The following is a 24,260-nucleotide window of genomic DNA, read 5'->3' on the forward strand; positions in this document are numbered from 1 at the left end:
ATATTTTCAAAATATAGACGAGCATATAGAAACTAGGATTAAAAATTATGACGTAACATTTAGAGGAGAGAAAAATCATTTTCTAATTCCCAATATAAAAAGTATGAACAACTCAAATATAGCACTTTACCCAATTAAACACCAAACTAAAATGGTAACAAAATTAATATCTTTTACCGATATAAGTTTCTTTTCTTCTAAGATTTGTAGTTAGATATACCTTCTTATTACACCATACTATTCTTTTATATGAATGCTAATTTTTCTAAGTATGTTTATACTAACTAGAGAATTCAATGGTCGAGAAGATATATTTACTTCTTCAAAAGACTTTTAAAAGCTCAAAGATTTAAAAATTGAAATTTATAATCATGACATGAAAATTTCATAATAGGCCAATATTTTTACTTTTTCATAGATTCGACATCTGCATAAAATGTGAATAAACATTTTCATTGTATCGTTAAATTTGTATAAATAAAAATATATTTTCAAAACTTTAAATTTTGTAATTTTTCCTATCAATATCTATCCATCGATATTTTATTGATATTTTTCTCGACATTTTTATGAAATCGACATCTCGACATTGTGAATATACAACCTTTTAAATTTTCTTATAATTTATATTTAACCAAAGAAATAATACAATTAGGAAAAAGATAAAAGGAATTAAAGTGGGTATGGCCCACAAAGAGTATTGGTATTTGTAACATTGTTGGCATTTTTTAAGCCCATAACTGCCTTGTTTGGGTGTCTCCATGTGACTTGAAAAAGGCAACAAAGACACAATCTCTCTATTTTATTCTCTTTAATCTCTTTTTTTTTTTTTTTTCTCCATTCCCACTGGACCTATTCCCCTGTTTTTTCTTCTGATAATCATTTCCTCCCATTCAAACTCCCAAAACAAACACCATTAAGAGACAGTGGGGAAAAATGAACCAGAATTCCCATGGCTTCTTCTTCTTCTTTTTCCTCTCTTTTCTCTTCATTTTCCTTCTCTTTTCTTCTCATTCAGCCTCTGCTCGTTTTCCATCATCCAAACAAGGTAAAACCCACTTATAAAAATCCTTCCTTTTTCCTTTTTCTTGTGTCCATAAATTTTTTTAAAAGGTTTATTTTTCACTAAAAACTTCCATTTTCCCACTCTTTTTTCTCTGTCCCTTTGATTTTCATGGAAAATTTGCAGGTATAGAAGAAACACACAAGAAGATCAGCCATGGAATGGTCCAAGCAGATTCATGGCCTGATTTCCCCCATGTAACTAAATAGCCTTTTTTTTTAATTTTCTTTTTGCCAATTTTTTAATTCTTTGAATTTTAATGGGGGGTTTTTTTGGTAGATAATGGGAGGAAGAGAGAAGGGAGGAGGAGGAGGAGGAGGAGGAGAAGAAGAAGAAGAAGAAGAAGAAGAATGGGAGAAGGGAAAGATGATGTTAGAAGCTCACTTGGATTATGTTTACACACAGAATGAGAAGCCTTGAATCAAATTGAATTTTCAAAGATATGTTTTATTTATGTACATATCCAAATACTAAAAGGATTATTGCTGTTTTCATCATTTGACATATGATATTATATAGTTTTCTATCGTTTACATGGTTCTTTTTTTATTATATTAATTTCTTCTTCCCTTTTCTGATCACTTCTCAATTTTATGGTATTAAGTTCTTTATTAGGGAAAAAACTTTAAGCGCATGTTAGAGACCCCCTTTCAAAATAATAATAATAATAATAGTGATTGTTTGATGGTACTTTTCAATCTCTCCGTTTGAAAAAGGGTTTTTCAAACTTGATCATAGTTTTAATTGAAATAAAATAGATAACTTTAATCAAAGGATCAGATGTTCAAGTCTCTCAATTCTTATACTGTGAATTAAAGAAAAAAAAAAGTTCTATTTTTAAGATAAGCATTAGACAAAAAAAATTAGAAAAAAAAAATGTGGCGAAATTGGAATAAGAATGAACAAATAGTCAATAGAGCTACAAGAGTGAGGAAAAAGGTGAGTTTTTTGGGATTAGAGATTGGAGAGAGATGATGTTGTTGGGACATAAGAATAGTAAGATTGTGACATTAACAACAAACAAAACAATATTGAAAAAGTAAGATTGAGACATTAAGAAAGAAGTTTTACTAAGCATAAACTTTGACAATTCACTTTGAACACGTAACCTTTCAACCAAGACTAAAAAATTTCCTCTACTTTTCCATGTGAATGCCATTACCCAATTATCAATAATAACTTCCAACCTCAGATTTGAATTTACTATTACTGAAGAGAGGAAAATAAAAATAATAAAAAAAAACCCTGCTTTTCAGAACTTCCAATTCCTAAAATGGATTTAGAAGTGGTTTTAAAGAAAGGCACTTAATTAGTCTCTCTAAGCAAGGGAGAGCCTTCTTTTTATAGTACTTCACAGTTGTAGGTAAGAATTGGAAAATCCCATCTAGGTCCACATAATTAAGCGAAAGAAATGTTCCATTTTAATCCATGTTAGTCTATAAGTCTCTAGTAACATTCTTTTATAAATTTTACAAAACCTTTGTGAATATAACATGGTCTTTTCTTACCTAAAAATATTATTATTATTATTTATTTAACCTCAACTTTTGAAGAAAAATATAAGAATTAAAATTTAAATTAAATTAAAAAGCACATTCTAAAGTGAATGAAACCCAACCGAAATGATATTTTAACCCTAATGTAATGTAGCTCAAATGTGCAATCTTAATTCTTTATTAGTCTCAAGTCAATGAACTAAAATAATTTTTGGCTTGAGAATAGGGACACGCACAAACAAACGAAACGAGATAATTTTAAAGCTAAATTATGCTTTTTGTTATTTCTTTTCTGAAGCAAAACAATATTACATCAATTAGAGGCAAGGGTAGATTATATTTTCCTATAGCTTCATTTAAATTATTTAAAAGAAAAGAACCCTTCAAAGTACCATTGCAAGTGCCAAACCGAGTATAACTCAATTGTTATTTGTTATACAAAGTGTGCTAGAAACCATGAGATTTGTAATTCGAATCCACCTATCCCAATTGTACTGTGAGAAAAAAAAGGGTAACATCCTAAGTTCTTTTTTTCTATTTACCTAGGTAGCCACCATGTTTTGTACCTGCTATAATTGGTACACATGCCTATATACAAAGGCTGGGCAAAGGCTATGAATCCAAGGAATTTATACGTTTGAGTAATCATTTGGCTTCTTTAATGGCCATCAAAACAGAATTGTTCCCATAATTCCACATTCCATGATGTTGAAGACAATTATTGCAATAAATCGGCCATAAGTATAAAAATATCTGCCATGCCAAGCTTGTCTAATCAGCTAAACAAGGTGGGGCTGAGGGCAAATGATAGAAGCAAAAAAGAAGCAAAATCCAACATCATCATAGTCATATCCAGACCAGACCCGCAAGACAAGTGAACAACCCTTCTCAAAAGCTAAGAGAATCTTAAACAACTCTCCATTACTGTCTAGCATGATATGCAGGAGCTAAGAGAAGGCAAAATTACAAGGAGAAAACAAATGATGGTGAACAAAACCACTTTGGTAGTATGACCCATTTTGATAATACAAAGGCTTGTAGATAGAGATGCCAAGCGGCCAGGACTTGGTGTGCACCGCCTCACCTCATTTATATCATCAAGATCAACAGATATTTGATGTTAAGTGAAATTTTTGCTGAGAAACAAGACGGTAAAGATCTGAATGAAAATGATCATTGCATTGATGTATTCTCAACTATATATCTTTAGAAGAAGAAAAAAAGAAACAAAAAGAAAACAAAAGGAATTTGGAAGCTAGAAAATACCAGTATAGAGCTACCACTCCCTATTATCTCGTTTGGCATCCAACTGAACTACCACGAGCGACTCACTCATATCCATACTCCATTTTTGCATCCCCCAGCCAATTGCATGAGCAGAATGTCCGCCAGAGTAGTAGTTCCAAAATGATGTTTTGCAGGGGAAGCATCATACATCCATTTCCTGTAGAGGGTTGGACATAATGCAAGAAGCTTATATTAATAACACTCGGATATTAAATCGAGAAAATGCATGCAGCCTCAAGTACAGAATCAATACAAGGCATGGATACAGATTTGAGCATATACTTTCAGTGTGCAGGGGCAATCAGGACAAGATATATTAATGCAAGGAGGCACTATATCATGTAGTTAAAGTGTCTGCTTTATAGGTTCTAAATGTCAGTAAAAGGGGCTCACTATAGAAGAGTAAAAGAAGAAAACGATTATGATTCTGGCATTTCGTGACTGATTCTAGTAATGACAAGTAGCACCTAAAGAATGGGGAACCAAACACTTGATTCTATCATCAACCCAATTCATAGAAGCTCTATTTTTTTCTTGACTTTACCAGTCCAATGCCATATCATTGGCCTGGCCTCAGATAAATGAAAACGTTTTTTAATGTTCCAAGTCACTCCATCGTTCCACAGAGAAAAAGAGAAGGGGGGGCAGTATGCAGGAACAGCATATAAAATAATCGGGGAGACCAAGGATCGTAATGAAACCAAATCAAATCCTACAATAGCATGAAGAACCAAGAACATTACCATCTTAATATCAGTTGCCAGTCCCACGTCATATACTGAACTTTCAGTTAAACAATTGGTGTGCACAATCGGTCCTCTAGCAACTTGCTCATTTGTGCTTCCTATCTCACTACCCACTGATGGGCTGGTGATATACGTTGCTCCTTTGAACATCCAATTACCCAACTCTCGACTATAAAAATCTTCAAAAAGTTCCCCACATATAACACAGGCAAATTGATCTTCATCTGCAGGAACCATTGGCTCATTATCTTCTTCCATCATGTTGGACTCATCCAGAGAAGTCGCAGCATCAAGTAAAAGTCTAGCATTTCCAGAAATCCAATCGCCTGAACTTGGATACCATCTTCTTGGTGCGGTACTAGAATTGTTTGCCTCAGCTCTTAACGTGTGCCAGTGTGAGTGAGTCTCCAACTGTTCTTCACATTTCAGTCTAAGACCACAGATCTTACATTGATATGGAATATCGTCAAAGAGTCCACTGATCACAGATGGATGAAATTTGCGTATAACATGTGAACTAAAATCAAAGCCTATGAAGTTGTTTATCTCAGTCGTGGCAGGTGGAGGTGGACTGGTAGAGCTCTTAGCAGCAGCTTTTGAAGGTGATTCAAGTCTCATAGATGAGTGACTGGCAGAGGAAGCGGGGATGGAAGGAGCTGGTACAGAACTAGTCACAGCATCACTTGACTTCAAATTTTCAGGCTGTGAAAGCATCTGGGATGTCACGCTAGTTGTTAATTCTCCTTTTGAAGCAGATATAAGGCCCTTTGCAACCAATGAGCTCAAAAGGTTAGAAATTGGACTAGAAGCATCGTTTACCACATTTGAAGTTTCAGTGGATGCACTATTCATAGGAGATGAAGGTGGAAGTGGATTAGATAGCAACGATGGCTCTTCTACCTTAGTCCGAGACAACTTAACCATAGTTGATGGGCTTTCAAGTGATGGAGGACCTACTGAAGATTCTCCCTGAATCTTTGGCTCTGAGAATGTATGGGCAGGAGAAGACCGGCTTGGTAGAGGAGGTTTAATGCTTGAACGGGGTTTCATATTTCCCACATCTTGGAAGCTGATATTCTGCTGGATGCTACTGGTTATCGAATGGTTGGAGAAAAGTCCACTCTTCATTACAGCAGCCAACAAACTACTAGTGCTTGGCTCTCCCAAAATTTCTGCAGGTAAACGATCTGGAACTGTCCCAGCTGATGAGGATGGTCCAAAATCGGTGCCCGGAATTGATACTGCATGCTGACTAGAAAGTTCCGACTGTGTGACGTTGGGTTTTAGTGACTCAGATAAAGAGAACTGGTGCCTAGGTTGAGGTGCAGGTATGGATGAAGCTGAAGCTTGTAGGTCATGAGGCTGCGGCTTTTGAAGATTATCTGGTCGAACGCTGGAATGCAGGCCAAGGGCAGCATCCTGTATATGCCTTTTACGTGGATCGAGATTAGAAAATGAAGTTGGTTTATCGTCATGTATTTGATGAGGAATGTGATCGACTAACGATGGTGAAGGGGGGCATTGGTGCAAGGATGGCTGTCCAGATGGGAATGCAACACTTCGTGATGGAAATCTTTGATGGCCTACAGTCCCAAGGGGCCCTGAACCTCCTTTACTCAGAAACCCATGTCCTGAAGCCCCAATATTAGATGATGTGATCTGTGGTCGACCTCCCATTTGATCCACAGAAGAGTTAGCACCTGACAGTGCAGTAAGAGTGGCACCATAACCTCCTGACTGACCTGAATTCTTTCTAGGAACCCCGCTTCTCAGCCCATCCAGAGATATTGACTCTTGCAGTTGCCACGTTGATGACCTTTGTTGTCCAGAATCCCCCAGTTCTCTCTGCTCAGATGATTGTGAATCACTGGAAGCTTCTCTATCAACACTAGCCCCAGTATCCCGTAAGCTTAATGGCTTATTGTCAATACCCTGCACATAGAAACCAACTCAACAATCAATCATATAAGACATGGTCAATGGTCCATAATTGGGCAGTTCTAAGCTATAGAAGCAAACATTTGTTTTGTTTTCTGCCGATGCAACAAGTGAAGTTATTGGTATTACAAGATATCGTTGACCAGGAAAAAGTGGTCCCCATCAATAATATTCAAGCTTACCGAATTATCTGAATCCTCAGGAGTCCATTGATCCTTTCCTGTGCTACCGGCGATAGCAGGTGCACCATGACCTGTCAACATAGAGTTCATTTCACCCCACATAAACTCCTCTTCCTCAGAGTTCTTCCAGTTAGTAGACAATACTCTATTGCTGCTACCGCTTGAAAAATTTTGCATGGGCAGTAGGCGTGCACCAGTGTTTGCAGACTTGGGAGCAGGGTAATTTTCATATCCAAGCTTGACGTTGAACCCATTTCTTTGGCCAGATAGTTTGTCAGCCAAATTGCTTCCAGCTGAAGACCAAGGTTTGTCTCGGCCTTCATCAACAACCCTTCTTCCGACACCTGATGTCCTTGAAAGATCAGAACCATATTCATAGTCTGCATATCCAGCTGTAATGTTCTTCTCTTGTGCCATATCATTTGGTGCATCTCTAAGGGGACGCTGAATGTCCTGCAAAATTAATACCATGCTGTTTATAGTGCGGGAATGAAAAACCAATTATGAATGTGGTTTTTTGAAAAATATATAAAAGAAAAAAGAAAAATTACTTACAAGCACTTTAATTGGAGCATCCACCCATGGACGTCCAGTACTAATTTTGGCTTGGGCAACATCCTGACTTGCAGTCGTTGTTGCACCAGTTCCATCACTAGTCATTCCTTTCACCTACATCACATGTCAAAGATTAGTCTTTTTTCTTTCTTTAATAAGAAACAAATCATTCATTATCAAAAGATAAATCAAATCAGAACAACAAAAAGAGTAACAAATCCACTTCACAAATTAAGATTCTTAGGTCAAAAACAGTGTAGGCAAGTTCCTAGAAGTCATTCAGAAATCTATGTCTACATACAAGCAAAGCTGAATGGGTAATCAATTTATGTAGGAAACAGGATAACATCACCAAGTATCAGTTGTCCACTTAACATAGACAACAGATACTCAGTTTGTAAGGGAAGATAATCACATTTAAAAAACCAGGATAAGTGGAACATTGTAAGGATTAAAATGGAATGCGATAGCAGAACTTCACTAACCCTGCCTGACTGCTGTAGCCGTTGTCTTTCTATATACTTGGGATTTACATGGATACTATGGGGTGTTGGACGTTGTGCCTGCAAATCTGGCTTCGAGGTTATATTCCCAGAAGAAGAGCTACCGCTAGGCACGAAGCCAAGTTCTTTCTCAATAATCTGCAAAGCTTGAGGAGGAAACACTCCTTTCCAGGTGCCAAAAAGATGTCTCATACTTGGATGTACAGAAGGGTCAACTTGCCTATAAGCTTTGCAGAATACCTAAAAAATGATATAAAAAAACTATTATAAATTTGTGATGAGGGAAAGATAATGAATAGCAATGAATACTATCATAAACTGTAATACTTGATAGGACCCAGGTTACTGGTCAAGTAATGCTGGACAATGACATTCATGTTGATATCATCCTATCAGTTGTAGAAAATGAACAATGAAAGAGCATCAAGGAAGCATAACTTATATGGTAGACACGGACACAAAATTTGCTTTGTTCTGTGTGTGTGGTGGGGGTGCTCTTGGTAGGGAGAGGTACTCGACAAAAAAACTAACCTCCGGTAGTCTTGCTGCAAAGTATTTTATGTAATCTCTTCCAATATTCTTTACAATACTGTCCAATAGATAAAGTGATGGTAGCTTCTGCTCACTAGGAACCTGGAACATATATAAGAAATCAATATAGCATCAAGACAGATGAACAATTGACAATTGTAGGGCCAAACAAAAATGTCCCATAAAAAGGTACTGAATTCCCATAAGCAAGCATATTGTAGACTCATACCCAGTTTTAGAGAGAAAAATAGTATAGTATTTGGGGTATATCAGACGAAAATTCGAATGCGTAAAATTTACAGTATAGATGTAAATTGAAAGGTCTGTACACGTAAATAGAGATCAATATCACAATATAATATTGGTTTTACAACTTTAAATGAGGGAGAAAGGCTAAATCTTAAGAGCCAAGCAGCATATAAAAAAATTCAATACATCTGTCAAGCATAAGTGTAAATGAATACAAGATTACTGTTGCATTCAATGGCTAGCCATGCTTCAAGACAGCAAATACTGCAGTTTCTTGAAATATTAAAGTAATCTCCTACAACTATACAAACAAGTTAACTCCTACAACTATACAAACAAGTTAACTGCTCAAGATTTTTCCAGGAGCAAACTATCTGTGTGCATTTAGTATTTTCACAGATCTCAGGACGCACATATCAAGGGAACCAAACCTCCAGGCTCCAGTAGTCTTGAAGGTCATCATTCTAATTATACCAAAAAAGTTGTAGAACAGTAGCTCTAATGTTCAATCATTACTCCAGAATCAAATCTAATTGTTAAAAAAATCTGTCTGACTGTATCCATTTTCACTCACTTAACAATATAATATGGAGTACACAGCACGTCAAAACTCACTGATCCTTCTCTAGTAGCATATTATCTTTCAATCTTCACTAGGATCAAGAGAAGAAAAGAAACACCAGAAGGCACCCATAGAAAGAACAGGATTGGCATGAAAGGAAGACCTAAGGGATCAAAACTTCAACTACAACACAAGTCAAACTTACAACTCCAAGCATCTGTAGAAATTGTGTAACATTTTTTCCAGTTGAATAGAGAGTTTCTTTTAACATACACAGTTTCACCAAAACCACGAGAACTTTATCTAATATCCTAGCTCAAACCTGCTAGTCTTCCCAGATCAATGATCTCTCATAGAGATGAAAGATCGTTAGCCTCCTGTCAAAATGCAATCATTTGTCAACTCGGCTTGGTGCTTATATTTCGTTGGTAAGTTATATTGGGTACAAATTTTGTTATCGTCCCTGAATGATGAATTTAGCACAATGTAACCACCAGCCAACCAACAAATGTAACCATCAATTTCAGTACACAGGGGAGTCAATCAAATATTGAAGAGACGCTGCAGAGTAGTTTAACTTGTTTAACAAATTAAATGTTCAGTTAGCTCAATAAGCAATCAACCTTATGAGAGTTACTAATTATTATCGCAAAGTTTCATTAGATACTAGCCGCGTGAATGATAACCACACCACAACAAGCATTGTTAGAACCTCCTTTGAAAACAAAAGCTTTTACTTACAAAATAATAATAATAAAATAACATGTAGTTTCGAGTAGTAAGATGATAGCGCATTAGAAAAACATATTATAGGAACTACTTATATATTCCACAACCAAGATGTCGCACTTTCTACAAAAGACAATTAAAATCGCTGTGAAAAACCCAAAGATTTCATTAATCCAAATGTACTTACAATTCTACTTCAGATTTTCTGTATTTCTTCTTTTCCTTCTACACTAATTCCCCATACAATCATATTCACACAGAAAGAAGAAGAAAAAAAATAAATCAACGGAATGCAAAACGCTGCTACACAGTTTAAACTGGGTTCACCTCGAGAATGTTGGCGTAAACGGTGGCAGAGATCGCCTTGGCAGCCTGAAGATTTTCACCCGCGATTATGGTCAAATTCGTGATGATTGGTTTGGAATTGAAAGTCAGCTCAGCAAGGGCGGTCCTGTACTGGCTCACAAGCTCCTGATGCTGCGGTGGCTGAGGCTGATACCCCCCTCGACCAGAATCACTGCTTCCCGAATCCCTATCACTTGCTCGAAATCTGGGTTGTGGCACAATATTGTTCCCGGAAACAACTGGTCTCTGCGGAAACGGCCGGCCATTAATGTTCCCACCGCGGTCAGCCTCATCGGCTAGTCGGGGCTTCTTCAAACCCGGTTCCCTAGTTCGATCGAAAGGTCTCCGCGAGCTCTCCATTTCCATTAGCAAACGAAAGAAACCAAAACCCTAATCCTTCCTAAACCTAATAAAATTCTAATTCTCTGTAATTACATCATCGATACAAGCGAAAAGAAATTGACAAAACAAGAAAACAAAAGATCTCAATAGCTTTCCTTGATTTCTTCCTACCAGCGACTATTTCGCGCAAAAGCAACATGTAAATTACAAAAAGAAACCCCGCTAAACACTAAAATTGTACAATAAAGAACAAGAACAAAACCCTAATCCTACAAAATTACAGAGAATGAAGAAGATTTACAATGGTTAACAGAAAAAAAAACGGCTAAAATTAAGCGGAAGAATGGTCGAAACCGGGAAAGAAGGGAAGCTTTGGATTGAGATTCAGAGTGGCTTGTTATATAGAGAGAGGCGAGGCAAGAACGCTTAACCCCAGTTTGAGCTGTCCGTTTTTTTCTCTTTTTTTAATCACTAGTAAAGACGTCGGTCTGCAATACACATGAAATCTTTTAGGGTCTCTTTTGAGACCCAATATCCTATGTGCGGAGATATATAGTTCTTATATTATAGTTTGGTTCATTCATATACCATTTCTCTTTTCACCTCTTCTATGATGTGCACAAAAATCCTCATTTAACAACTCTTTCAGCTTCTCCACCCCACTTCTTATGTCTCCTCCTTTTTCATATCTAACCGTCACTCTCTCCTCCTTTCATATGGTCCACCTACGTTTTCATTTCTTTATTATTTTTTTGAGTTTATTTTATTATACTTTAGATGTAATTTTTTTCCACTATATTCATTTATTTGAGAAAGCATGGTATTTCAATCTAGTTTCATGCACCAATTTTTTACCTTCAATTTACGTACATCGTTTTTTCATTTAGTGTCATGTGATAGAGTATATTAATAATTTAAATCTATAATTTATGTCATTCAAATGTTCATTTTTATTTGCTCAGTATATAAATTTTTTATCTGTATAATGCTCATTAAAAAATCACAATAAAAAAAAATCTCTTCATATACAACATCAATATTCAAAATCCCATTATAAAATCTCAATAGAAAACTCATCCATGATAAAAGCCTCGAAGAAATCGTAAGATTTTGTCAATGCCTCACTAAAATATTTAACTAACCATTCATAACCATTTAATTCTCGTTAGTTTTTACAAATTAAATTTATAAATACTACTTTCCCTCGTTTGTTTTTATTTTTTTTATTTATCTTAACTTTTTTGAAAATTCAAGTAATGATTGAAAATTATATATATAATATTAAAAAGTGGAAAAAGATTTTTTAAAAAAAGTTGGTACGTCCATCCCGACTTATAATTAAATTTCGTATTTTTAAATATTGGTATTTTGTTGACTATTTACAATTAATCTTAAAGTTTGACTGGGTTTTTTTAAACAACAATAATGAAGAATTGTTGAAAAGACAATAATTGAATAAAAAAACTGAATTGATACAATAATTGAATTATAAGATTTTTAAAAAATAGTGTTCATACAGGCAAATTATTTTTAGAGTATAAAAAACTGAACCAGATATTACAGACATATGAACCAAGACAACAATTATGCACAACCACACACAGACATATGAACTCAGACAACATAACTCTACACCCCAAACATAGACGTCGGAACTCCCCAGACATCAGAACTGCATCATAACTCCCCAGGCATCATAGACATCCTATATCATTTCAGCACCCCAAACAGCCTCTTAATTTTAATAACAAAATTTATAATATATTAGTTCTTTAGCACGTAGTAAATAAATAATATATATATGTTTTTTTTTTAAGTATTACAACATTTAAAATGTAGATAATATAATAATTTTAGTTAATTTACATCTTAGAGAGGCAATCCAAGATTTTTTTCTTTATTAATCGCAATTGCAATTTCATTACTCGCAAACTTGCTATGCGCTTCCAAAATTATCGAATGATCTCAATTTATCTTGAAGATCACCTTTCATGAGTGGATTTTCTTTTAAAAATTAATCATTGCCTTTCCTAATTTGTTGTTTCTTATCTTTTTTGTCAATAATAATAATATACTAATTTTGATTCACGTTTTCATATTATCGTTACTTCCATTAAAAAAATTCTATACTCATAATTAAGTTATCAAACAAATATGTAAACAATTTGATATTTCAATATATATAGTGCGACAGTTTTTATTTTAATGTTGTTATAGTCACTCTCACAAAAAGAGCACGTATTGTCATATATACATGTGTGTTTGTGCGAAATATTATAGTTTTAATTCAAAGTAATTAAAGAATATTAGTTTTTGTTTTAAGATTACTTATGTTATTAGATACATTTAATTTAAACCTTGTTTTCATACAAGATATTACGAGTTACATTTAAATTATTAAAAAATAATTAATTCATAATTTTTTTCCCATAGAATAAGAAATCCTAATTTTATAATTTATATTTTTATTTGAAATAAAAATATATTTTTCTTATTATTTTCGTAAAATAAGTTTTTTTTCTTTCAACATTTTCAATACATTCGGTTAAAAACTTTTTTTTTTTTAAGAAAAAGAGAGACTTATTTATCTGTCTTATTAAATGTAATAGTTAAAAATTGAGATGGTTAATTTGTTTGGTTTTGTTGGTTTTATAAATTAAGAAAAAGAAAATTCATTTTAAAAAAGGAAAATAATCTTGTTATTATTTAAAAAAAAAAGATCTACAACAATTTTTTATTTAAAATATTAAAATAGATACATTTATAGTTTTTAAAGTAAAATATTAAACTGTTTTTTTGCCACAAATCTCAAAATTTTAATTGTAATATTTATGTCAATATCTTGTAATTTGAAAAAGTAGTTTTAAAAATAATTGTGGTAGTTAATTTTTTTATTTCAAATATTTTGTTTGTTCTATAAAATTATACAAAGAGATTTTTTTTTTTTAAGAACCAAATATTGTTGTTGTTATTATTATTATTATTATAAATATGGTGATATATGTATTTATATTATCAACCATTTCAATTTAGTGTTATATTTAAAAGAGTAAAATAAATACTTCATTTATAAGTAAAACATTAAACTATTTTTTCCGTTAATCTAAGTATTTCGATTTCAATAGTTATGTCAATATTTCATCGTCAGGAAAAAACATATATTTTATCACTATTGCTTTAAATTGAATCTTCTTATTTTCAAGATAATAGTTTATTCTATTCCATTCGTTAATTCAATAAAGGTTAACAACGAGTTTTAACTTACATTATATTAGTTGTAGTTATAAATTTATGATGTTATAAAAAAAATACAAGGAAAATTGAAACTAAGATGAAAATAAATATAAAATATGAATCACAATGTGATTTGAAGATATAGTTTTAAAAATTTATATGAAATTAAAATTAGGAAGTCAAATTTTACCCAGCATCTCACTAATATTCTCTTCACATCTCTTTTCTCAAATTGATCATCCTCTCCTCAGTTTCCTCAATATTCATTAAAAAAAATCATCTCACGTGGATTTAGAAAAAATAAAATAAGCTAAAGTAGTTTTTTAAGAATATTTTCAACATTTCCTCCATATCTTCTTGTTCCCTATTTTTCTCAAATTTATTTTTCCTTCCTACTTCCTAACTTTAACATAACACGTTATTTTCGATCAAAATAGAAAATACATTTTTTTATTTTAGAAAAAAATATTCAAAATCCTCAATTACTCCTCTTTCATATTTTCCTCGTCCCTAAATTTCTCAAGTTAATCTCGTCTTTTAGATTTCCTCATCTTCTCTATCAAAATAAAACTCTTAATTTAAAATAAATTCTAAAAATAAAACCTTAAAGTGAATCAAAAGAAAAAAATTGAATTGTATGAAGCATGACTTGCATTTTGTTTTTTGCTTGATATTTTTTTTTTTTGGATGATAAGAAAAAAATGTAGGAAAAGAATACATACAATAACACGCAAAAAAACTATGAAACAGAAAACAGGTCAAAAGAAAAGAGATGAGAAACAAAGTGTTCACAGTGACTATAAAAGAAAATTAAAATTTCGTAAAAAAAAATAAATGTAGAATGTTTTGCAAAAGTGGTGAATTGAAGTCCATATAGAGGACTTACATTTTTTTTGTTTGATAATGTTTTTTTAGTGATTGTGAAAAGAAAAAAAAAACGTAGGAAAGAAAACACATTGATATATATATATATATATATAAAACTACAAAGCATAAAATAAAACAAATGAAAGAAGAGGAACAAACCGTTTAGAAAAAATATATAAATCAAAATAAAAGAAAAACATTTCCTAAAAAAAATAAATGTCGTCTCTAAAGAAGACAAATTTATAAATCAAATAAATTTTCTAAAATTCCCTAAATTTCTCAAGTTAATCTCATTTCTCATATTTCTTCTTCTTCTCAATCAAAATAGAACTTTTAATTTAAATTAAATTCTAAAAAGAAAATCTTAATGTGATTTTTTTTTAAAAAAAAATGAATTATATCAAGCACGACTTGCATTTTTTTTTTTTAATGTTGAGAAACAAGTGTAGGGAAGAAAACACATACAATATAAAAAAATGTGAAAAAAAAAAAAACAAAATGTTCACAAATGACTATAAAATTTCTTTAAAAAATAATGTAGAATGTTTTGCAGAAGTAGTGAATTAAAGTAAAGCAGGAGGACTTATGTCACACCCATCCTCAAATTACTCTATTAATACAAGAAGGGATGTGAGGACAGCAATTGCCAATCATTTTGTGACAACTACTATCCTACTAAACGTAACCTGTAACGTTAGCACCTGGCAACCTAATAAACATTTAAATGCTATAATTGTTCCAAGTATTATTCCATAACAATATGTTAACACGGGTGCTATCAGCAAATGGGATTAGATACCCCAGTAGTCCTAGCCGTAAACGATGGATTGATCTAAAAATCCACATCACGGTTAAACTAGTAACAGACATTATTATAATTACAATCATCGTCTCAGTATTTCTACCCAAATCCCCATGATAAGTACAGTTAAAACCATAGTTAAACAGATATGGTGAACCACTTAAACATTACTTTATTGAGAAAATCCTGGATAGTGGCTGACTCGTAGATCTACTCGACTTCGGGACGTCGACCACTACCTGAAAAAAAAACATTTAAAATAGTAAGCTCAAAATGCTCAGTGAGTGGTTGTCTTAAATAAACCATGCTTTAAATCATAAATAACGTGAACATGCTTATCATTGAAACATTTATAATCATAATCAGGATTTTGAAAATAAAACTAGAATCGTAAAATACATCACGTAAAAACCTTAAAATAAAACTCATTAGCATTTTTCTACAAAATACCACTACTCCACTACTCGAACATGCGGACGAGCCCTTTTGCTTAATCCATGATAATCTTAGTCAGGAGAGAGCCATTTTGCTTGATCTTATCAATGTCAATAATAAGTCATACGTACACGTATAGTTGAACTGGGTCCTGACCACCTTACCATACCTTTGGTGTTGAGGATCCCTAGCATAACACAAATCTAGGTACCTTACTATACCTTCGGTACCAATATTAAAGTGGGGTTCATACAAGACAAAACATTTATGCACGTGGCAAAATATACATTCATTTAAAACATTCCTCATAGTTCCATTTTCATCTCATGGTGCCTTGTAAAACAATAAGCATGCTTATAAAATCCCTCGATAAAACTTTATCGTGCTAAAAAAAATGGCATAGGCTTGCTGAAAAATCGTATGCTAAACCAATAAATAACTCCATCATTTAAAACATGGATCATGCGATCAATATTCATTAAAAGCATGCATCCATTCAAACATAATACAAAAACTTCATGTAAACTGCCTATGTGATAAAAACATTCATAAAACTGTATTTGGAAAAACATTTATTAAAACTCGTCACTCACTATCTTAAGCTACTTATCCAATGGGTCTATAAGTCTCTCCTACTTGCGCATGCCCTATAATAAGAAGATGTCACTCGGTTAGTATCATTAACTCCCTTTTGAGCTTAACTTAACAATTAACTTATCCATTGCATACATAAATCTTATCGGATCATGATTGAGTTCATCGCATCACTTATACTTAGCCATTTTACCTTCTTATTGGCTAAAGACTGATTACCCTCTCTATTGGATGCTCAGTGATCATGAGGACACATTTTTGTGTCTATTCGTCGATCAACATCCGCATGCCTTACTTCATGCCTATGCGTGTTGTCACATTCCTTAGCAAGTCAATTGCTTGCTTACTCTTTGTATGCAGTCTGCTCATTCATCAATAGCGTCATTTAAGATTCCAATCTTATAAACCTTATAATTCTAATTTCAGCCACCAATTAACTAAATTTCTTCCCATGGATGTGCTAACAAACTTCTTAACGTGCTTACCTTAGAATCTGAGCATTAAATCTTCTGAATTTAGCTGAAAAACTTCGAGTTCCTTTAAGCTTGTTCAACAATCCCTTAGCACCTTCAGAACTTCATAGGCATCCACACTTTCTTCTTAGGTGTGAGCAAAATTTGGCAAAACTGATTTATTCCTTACAAGCCATATTTATACTTGAACTTGCATGTGAGCTAATCTTAATTAATTGCCATTTGGCATGCTAATCCTTAACTTAGCATCTATAAATTTGCCACTTAGCCTACTAACCAGTGATTAAGCCAAATGCTTAGCTTAATTTTCATCGCATAAAGGTTACGATCACTTAGGCCCCATCACTAGTTATCGCATATTCCTAGTCATAATCACTTCGCCTCGTCTTAGATGTTCTTAGCACACCTTACGTAGTCATTCTCTACTTCTTTAACACACCTTTTCATATCTACTGGCCAATCATCGTATATGTCCATGGCAGTTTTGCCTGCCAACTTCTAAACTTCAAGGCCACTGATTCTCTTGCAATGTGACCATCCTAGCATTCTACCTTAGTATCCCTCTCGAAGTGCTTATCTAGGCAACTTAGCTATTTGCACATGGCCTATACTAGTATTTTCCACCTTAGGTGAAGTTGGTTGCATACTTCTCTCATAAGTCTCGGCTAAACATCGAACTCGACAGCTAACTTAACTTCCTTAATGACTTTCCACATACTTCATGTGTTATACTTTGACATAGTTTCACCTTCTTAAATACTTGGTTGCATAGCATGTTGGAAGAGTTGGTTATGTGAATTGGCATGACTTGTCGCATACATTGACATGATTTCATCGCATGGACATCTCTGTTTTTTCCTCTAAGTATTAATTTTTCTTCACTCACCCAGGAAATTAACCTTCCATACTTAGAAATTTTCTCGTTCTTTAACAACACCTGCATGCTCATCGTATTTTCACAATATTACACACGATGTTATCATCATACGCACTTACTTGTAAATGCATTAAACACTTAATTAAGAGAACTTAAAAATAATTATAAATTAGTAAAACAAGCTTAGGGGTTTACAACTTACATTTTTTTTAATGTTTTTTTTAGGGATTCTGAAAAAATATAGGGAATAAAACACATACAATAATACATACAAAAAAACTACGAAATAGAAAACAAAACAAAAGAAAAAAGAGGAACAAAGTGTTTGGAAATAAATAGAAATAGAAATAAAAGAAAAACAAAATTTCCTAAAAAATAAATGTAGGATGATCGTTACTTACTTCTTTTTTTATTGGAATAGTGAAGTGAATATAAGAAAAAGACTAATGATTTTTCTATAGAGAGGGGCGTTCGATAAGTCGTCTCCTCTGCACAAAGATGTTTTAGGAAAAAAATATCATTCGTGAAAAAGAAAAGAGATTATAATTAACTACTAACTAAATATTAAAGAAGGTTATGATGGAAATGTGATTAAAGATCAAGGCCAAAATACAAATGTGGAAATTCCTTATACTCTATCATAATATAGTATAGATATAGATTAAGAAAAAGAAAACTTTAGATTTAGTAAAATTCCTTTTTTTCCGAGGTTTTATCTGCTGCAGTGACGACTATGGAAGACGTTGCACCGCTCAAGGGCAACTAACGAACGAATTGAGAGGTGGCGGCGTGGCGGGCGATAAGGAAAGTTTGTTGGCGTTTATTTTACTTTGTTGGCGTTTATTTATTATTGGGTCGACTCATGGATTTTCTTTAAAATATACTTATATCGATTTTAGTTTTTTTCCCCTTTTTCTTTTTTTCCATTAAAATAATTTCTTTCTTTCTTTCTCTCTATTTTCTTTAATTTCTTTTTTTTTAATCTAGTGGTAGTTTTGAATTTTCAATTAGTTTTATTTAAATATTTTTCTAAATGGATCTAATATACAATAACGAGAAATTGTTCTCCTATGTGTTCTAAATGGATCTAATATACAATAACATACAATAACCTATGTGTTCTCCTACTTCTTTGTTGTTGATGTTAGAGATTAGAAATTGACTATATTTGTTTAAGGTTGTTTGAGTTTGTCTCTCGACTATTTTGGTGATGTCACTGAAGTTGTCTAACAAAATGTTTCACGAGATGCTGATCCTACAGTTATATTTTTTCTTTATCTAAAAAATTTTGCACATTTATTTTTCTGGCTTATTTTCTTATATGAGCCATGTAGATTTTGAATGTGGCTATTTTTCCTACTTTCTATGTGCATATTTAAGAGCGTGTGTTCTTTTTAGAATTGGTCACGTTTACATCGTTTTGTTGAAGCATTTTGATTTTTGTGGTGGCCAAATGTTACAACTTTGATTTTGAATTATCATTGATATTGAAGTTGTTGTCGTAATTTACCATTGAAGCTTTTGCTAAAAGAATATTGTCCTAGTCTTAGAGGAGCCTAAAAGGCATGTTTGGGAATGATTTTTAAATGGTTAAAATCACTTTGGTTACTTTCAAATTTACTTTAAAACGTATGTTAATCATTCAAAACCAATTTGGATGATACAAAAAATGCATTTAATGATGTAAAATTGAATATTAAATTAAGTTTGAGTGATTAAAGGCATGTTTTGAAATGACAACGAACATGACAAAAGTTATTTTAATTAGTGGTTTAAAGATCACTCTCATATATGCACTAAGACTTCAACACCTGAGAAATGATTCTCTATCTTTGGGGAACCTAACACATCGCTACTCAAAAAAAAAAAATCTCCAACTTAGAGGGAGCCTAAGTTCTTCAAGTGAAATTGCATTTACAAAAAGGTGGAGAGATTACATTTGAGAATGAATCTCACACTTAGAGGAAGTCTATGTGATTATTTACTAAAATACTCATACTCAGAGGCTAAGTTTCGTACTTAGGGGAGTCTAAATGATCCTTTACTGGTTCGAGAGTTTTTGTGTGTCACTGTATTTGTTGTAGATTCATAGATAAATACAATGTTGTACTTATTTGACTTCATATTAGTAAAAGTATTTTTTCACGGGCACAGTGCTCCTAGTCGTAGGTCATATTGTATCGAACTGGGTTACCAACTATGTATTATGTTTTGGTTTTCTTGATTTTCTTCATTTATTTATGATGTTTCTCGAAATATTGCAACATCGTGTGTAATAAATTTTTATCATGAGTTGGATAAGCTTTATTCCAGTTAATAATTATTCGTTTAATTTTTCTTTTCCCGAACTTTATATAGATTTTCAGTGAGGAATGGGTGGGATGAAAGAGAGGGTGGGAGGAGGAGGGATAAAAAGAAGAAGATAAGTAAAATAAAACAATGTTGTTTTTTAACGTTTCTATTTTAAAAATAACAACAAAGTATATGTTTGCTCACATCAATATTTTTTTTTTTAATTTTTTTTTTTTTAAAGAATATCATATTTTAACTTCAAAATAATAACAAATTGTCCAACCAACTACATAAAATCGAACAAACTACGAATGTTAATGACGTATTATCCCAAACTTTAGAGATCAAAATGTAAAGTTTGAAAAGTAAAAATTCAAATATAATCTAAGCATGATCTAAAAACTAGATGCGCAATTTTTTTAAGTAGAATAGAAATATTGACCGACTATTTATTACATGTCAAACTTGTGCACATGTCAAAAAAATTTCTATAAAAATGTTAAAAAACGGACCATTCAATGACGGTAATATATCACAAAAGAAAAAATATTTGATCGTTTGTTTATATTTGTACTTTATTATATAATTAAGTATAAAATACCTTTTTGATCTACAAGGGTCTTGTATATTTTTCATATAGTCTATATGGGGACATTTGAGCCACCAACTTGAAGTTGATGAAGTATGTTATTATAGCGCACTCCATCTTTGAGCACCAAACATGATATTGATGTTTACAAATATTGATAATCTATAATCAAGTATAATATTTACCATTTCAAAACTTTATTTGCTACAGTATTTACTATTTTTTTTTATCCAAATAAAAATAGTTTGCATCCCAAATAAACTATTACAGTACTATTATAATCCAGATTAAATAGTCTGCACCTAAATAAAAACAATCATAACCTAATGACTATAATAATAAACTCAATGCCTTAAATTTACTTGATTATAATTATATTTAATTAATTAATATATATTAATACTTGAGATGGAATATGAGTATTTAGTACAAAAAATCAAGATTAAAAGTGTAAATCTTGAAATATATTGACCAAATTAAAATCAATGACTAAATAAAAACTACGGCAAATATCAATTTATACTCCTGAATTTTGGATGTTGTATCAATTTAAACCCTAAACTTTGAGATTTATAAAATTCAAACTCAAACTAATAATTGATACATTTATGAAACTCCAAGGTTTTAAATTGATATAATTATTAGTTTAAAATCTAAACGGATATAAATCTCCTTCAAATTTTAGGATTTCCATTGATACAATTTTTAATTTGGAGTTTGAATTGATAAAATCTATAAACTTTAGGGTTTAAATTGGGATTTGTCCTTAAAACTAAACTAAACTACAATCGGGAAAAAAAACAAGGGATAAAAATGTATTTTCAGGGATTACGTGGCTCCCCGACCATTGCTAGAACCCCTCATTTGCACCCCAAAACCCTAACGTTAAAGACGCCCATCCCCCAAAGCCCCCCAAAATCGGCGTCAGCTTGCAGTCGCCGGAAGTATCAATTTTCTCTGCTACTTGAGCAACGAAACCCTAAATCTCATCTCCTTCATCCCGTCGCCGTGGATCATGTTGCAGATTAGAACTCCCAAGAATCGAAAAGTTAAGCGAGAGCTCGAGAAACGTGCTCCGAAACTTGTAAGTTCTTCCCGTCCCCAGTTTGTATCTCTTTACACGCATCCGGGAAATAGTTTCTGCTGGATGATTAAAAGCATGTGAAAGAATGATATATAGGTTTTGGATTTTTTTTTCTTCCTGTATTGATGGATTTGGTTATCGCTTTGGATAATCGTAGGTTGAGACCGGGAAGAAGACGCTGATACTTCATGGTACAAAAACGAGTGGCGTGCTGAATGAAGTACTGACGGAAATTTATCACTTGAAGAAAGAAAGTGCCGTGAAGTATTCTCGTAAGAATGATGGGATTAAACCATTTGAAAGTGGCGGCGATGCCTCGTTGGAATTTTTCTCTCTCAAAACTGATTGTAGTATTATCCTGGTGCGTACAATTGTGAATGGTTAATATTCTAGGCGTTTTAGGTTATTTGTTTGGCTTAATTTCTTGGAGCTCTGCAGTGAGTGCCTTTTTAAGGTTTGTATTTGATTTTACAATTTAGTTCTCTCATTCGAAGGCAGTTTCCTTGCTCTTCATCACAAAGAATTGTTTGATATAAAATTAATTATAGCCATGTGTAGTGCTTCGTGTTAGGCTTGATTCATTTGGATGAGTACTTATAGTTTTTTTTTAATGATCGAAGAACTTAGCAGTCCCAAACAGATGGACCTATGTAGAAAAACATAATCATGATTTGCTTTTTTTTTTTTTTTTTTTTTAGTTAAATCACCAAGAATGTTGAAACGTTCAATTTAGGAGGGCACCTATTTTGTTTGTAGGAAAATCTCTGTTCTATTGGGTTCAAGTTTTGTATATTTTTTTCCTCTGTTATTATAATATGGTAAACAGCCACTTGCTTCTATGTCTCCGGTTATTTATTTATGTAATTATTGCACCTCTTTTGCAGTATGGTTCTCACTCAAAGAAACGACCCAATAACCTTGTCATAGGGAGAACATACAATCAGCATATCTATGACCTAGTTGAGGTTGGGATTGAGAATTTCAAGTCAATGCATTCTTTCACATATGATAAGAAACTATCCCCACGGGTGGGGTCAAAGCCTTTCATTACTTTCATCGGGGAAGGATTTGAGAATGTGGAAGAGCTAAAGCATTTAAAGGAAGTCTTGCTTGATTTATTCCGGGGAGAGGTAAAAACCCTTCAGTTTTAGCTGACTTGAGTGTGACTGTTTAGATATAAAAGATATCTATGGTCTTTGCAGGTCGTAGAGAATTTAAATCTTTCAGGATTGGACCGTGTATATGTATGTACAGCCATCTCACCGAATAAAGTATTTCTCACTCATTGTGCATTGCGATTGAAGAAGTCAGGTTCGGTAGTTCCAAGAATGGAACTAGTTGAAGTTGGTCCTTCAATGGATATGGTGGTTCGGCGTCACCGACTTCCTACTGATGGCCTAAGGAAAGAAGCCATGAAAACAGCCAAGGATCAGGCTAAGAAGGTTTAATGGATATCTTTTAAATGAATGCACTTCACCCCCCCCCCCTCCCTCTTCTATTAAGCCGTTTGTCTAATTTTGATGTTTACTTCTCCCAGGAGAAAAATGTTAGCAAAGATCTTATCCAGGGCAAGATCGGACGGATATATATTCCTGATCAAAAGGTGTGTGCACATCTCTCCCTATCTCTGTTTGTGTATCTGTTTTCTTGTTAGAGAATCAAGACTGTCACAATCCCGCAGATTGAACTCTTTTCTTGGGATGTTTATCACAAAAGTAACAACTTCATCGTTTCACCATGCTACAAATTTGACAGTCATTTGAATAATTCGATATACTCAATTTGGCTCATAGGTTGGAGATATGGCTATACCCAACAAATCAAAGGGAGTGAAGAGAGAAAGACGTGAAGCGAAAATGAAAAACAGAGATGATGGGCCAGCCTCAAAAAGGCCAAAAGAAGATTCTGAAAAACCAAAAGAAGATTTGGAATAGTTCAATTAGTGTAATACTGTTTGATTCAATTCTCCCCTTGCTAACTTGTGTTATGAGTGAAATGCATGGTAGTAGTATGCCAATTATGTGGAGAGAGCAGACAAATTATTTACTTGCTTATATACAATTTTGTTTTTTGGCCTTCAATCTGATTCTTTGCATTATCATCTTAACCAGGACACAATCTTGTTGTAGCAAACAGAATGCAGAATGTTCTTTCAAGATTAGGTATGGGGGAGAGATCTAAATACATGTATTGTTTCTATTATATCTCGATCCCAACTCTTAAGCTTGATATGGTTTGAAAAACTAGCTGTTTATTTGTCTATGGTTGTGTTAGGGAAGTAAGCCAACCTCTGCCCTGGATTTCAATTGATGGGCACAAAGTGTCACAATTGCACTCTTGTAAGAGTCACAAGGCGATTGTGCGGTGCTTATTTTCGTCCTCGAACAAGTCAGTCGATCTAAATTCGAATAGTCGATGGCATAAAGAGCATTTTTCATAACCTCTACCCTCGTTCTTGAGAAAATGTTTTAGAATACGAGTTTAG

At 33.1% G+C, this 24,260-nt stretch overlaps 3 protein-coding genes across 5 annotated transcripts; 2 read left to right on the forward strand and 1 right to left on the reverse strand.

The window, feature by feature from the left end:
- The first annotated feature begins 748 nt into the window (after positions 1-748).
- LOC120091917 lies at positions 749-1,615 on the forward strand. Its single transcript, XM_039050086.1, has 3 exons — positions 749-1,048; positions 1,190-1,260; positions 1,343-1,615. Exons 1-3 carry the CDS (start codon positions 937-939, stop codon positions 1,481-1,483), a joined length of 324 nt encoding a protein of 107 aa, XP_038906014.1. The 5' UTR covers positions 749-936; the 3' UTR covers positions 1,484-1,615.
- Positions 1,616-3,169: 1,554 nt separating this feature from the next.
- LOC120091916 (polyadenylation and cleavage factor homolog 4) lies at positions 3,170-11,046 on the reverse strand. Of its 2 annotated transcripts, XR_005485862.1 has the most exons (8): positions 10,169-11,046; positions 8,302-8,403; positions 7,753-8,010; positions 7,268-7,381; positions 6,713-7,165; positions 4,590-6,524; positions 3,826-4,003; positions 3,170-3,695 (listed from the first exon to the last, which is right to left on the reverse strand). XR_005485862.1 is itself a non-coding variant. In XM_039050085.1 (7 exons), the coding sequence occupies exons 1-7, from the start codon at positions 10,550-10,552 to the stop codon at positions 3,989-3,991; spliced, it is 3,261 nt and encodes a 1,086-aa protein (XP_038906013.1). In that variant the 5' UTR covers positions 10,553-11,046; the 3' UTR covers positions 3,263-3,988. The 2 variants fall into 2 exon arrangements, 1 of the variants encoding a protein (XP_038906013.1); XM_039050085.1 differs by having other exon boundaries at positions 3,263-4,003.
- A 10,482-nt stretch (positions 11,047-21,528) lies between these two features.
- Positions 21,529-24,064, forward strand: LOC120089987 (ribosome production factor 2 homolog). 2 transcript variants are annotated; one of them, XM_039047444.1, is made up of 7 exons: positions 21,529-21,775; positions 21,933-22,136; positions 22,660-22,905; positions 22,978-23,217; positions 23,313-23,378; positions 23,569-23,719; positions 23,887-24,064. In XM_039047444.1, exons 1-6 carry the CDS (start codon positions 21,707-21,709, stop codon positions 23,707-23,709), a joined length of 966 nt encoding a protein of 321 aa, XP_038903372.1. In that variant the 5' UTR covers positions 21,529-21,706; the 3' UTR covers positions 23,710-23,719; positions 23,887-24,064. The 2 variants fall into 2 exon arrangements, with proteins under 2 accessions (XP_038903372.1, XP_038903371.1); XM_039047443.1 differs by lacking the exon at positions 23,887-24,064 and having other exon boundaries at positions 23,569-23,856.
- The last annotated feature ends 196 nt before the right edge of the window (positions 24,065-24,260 follow it).

Source organism: Benincasa hispida, chromosome 11 (assembly GCF_009727055.1).
Source record: "Benincasa hispida cultivar B227 chromosome 11, ASM972705v1, whole genome shotgun sequence".
Taxonomy (NCBI): Eukaryota; Viridiplantae; Streptophyta; class Magnoliopsida; order Cucurbitales; family Cucurbitaceae; genus Benincasa; species Benincasa hispida.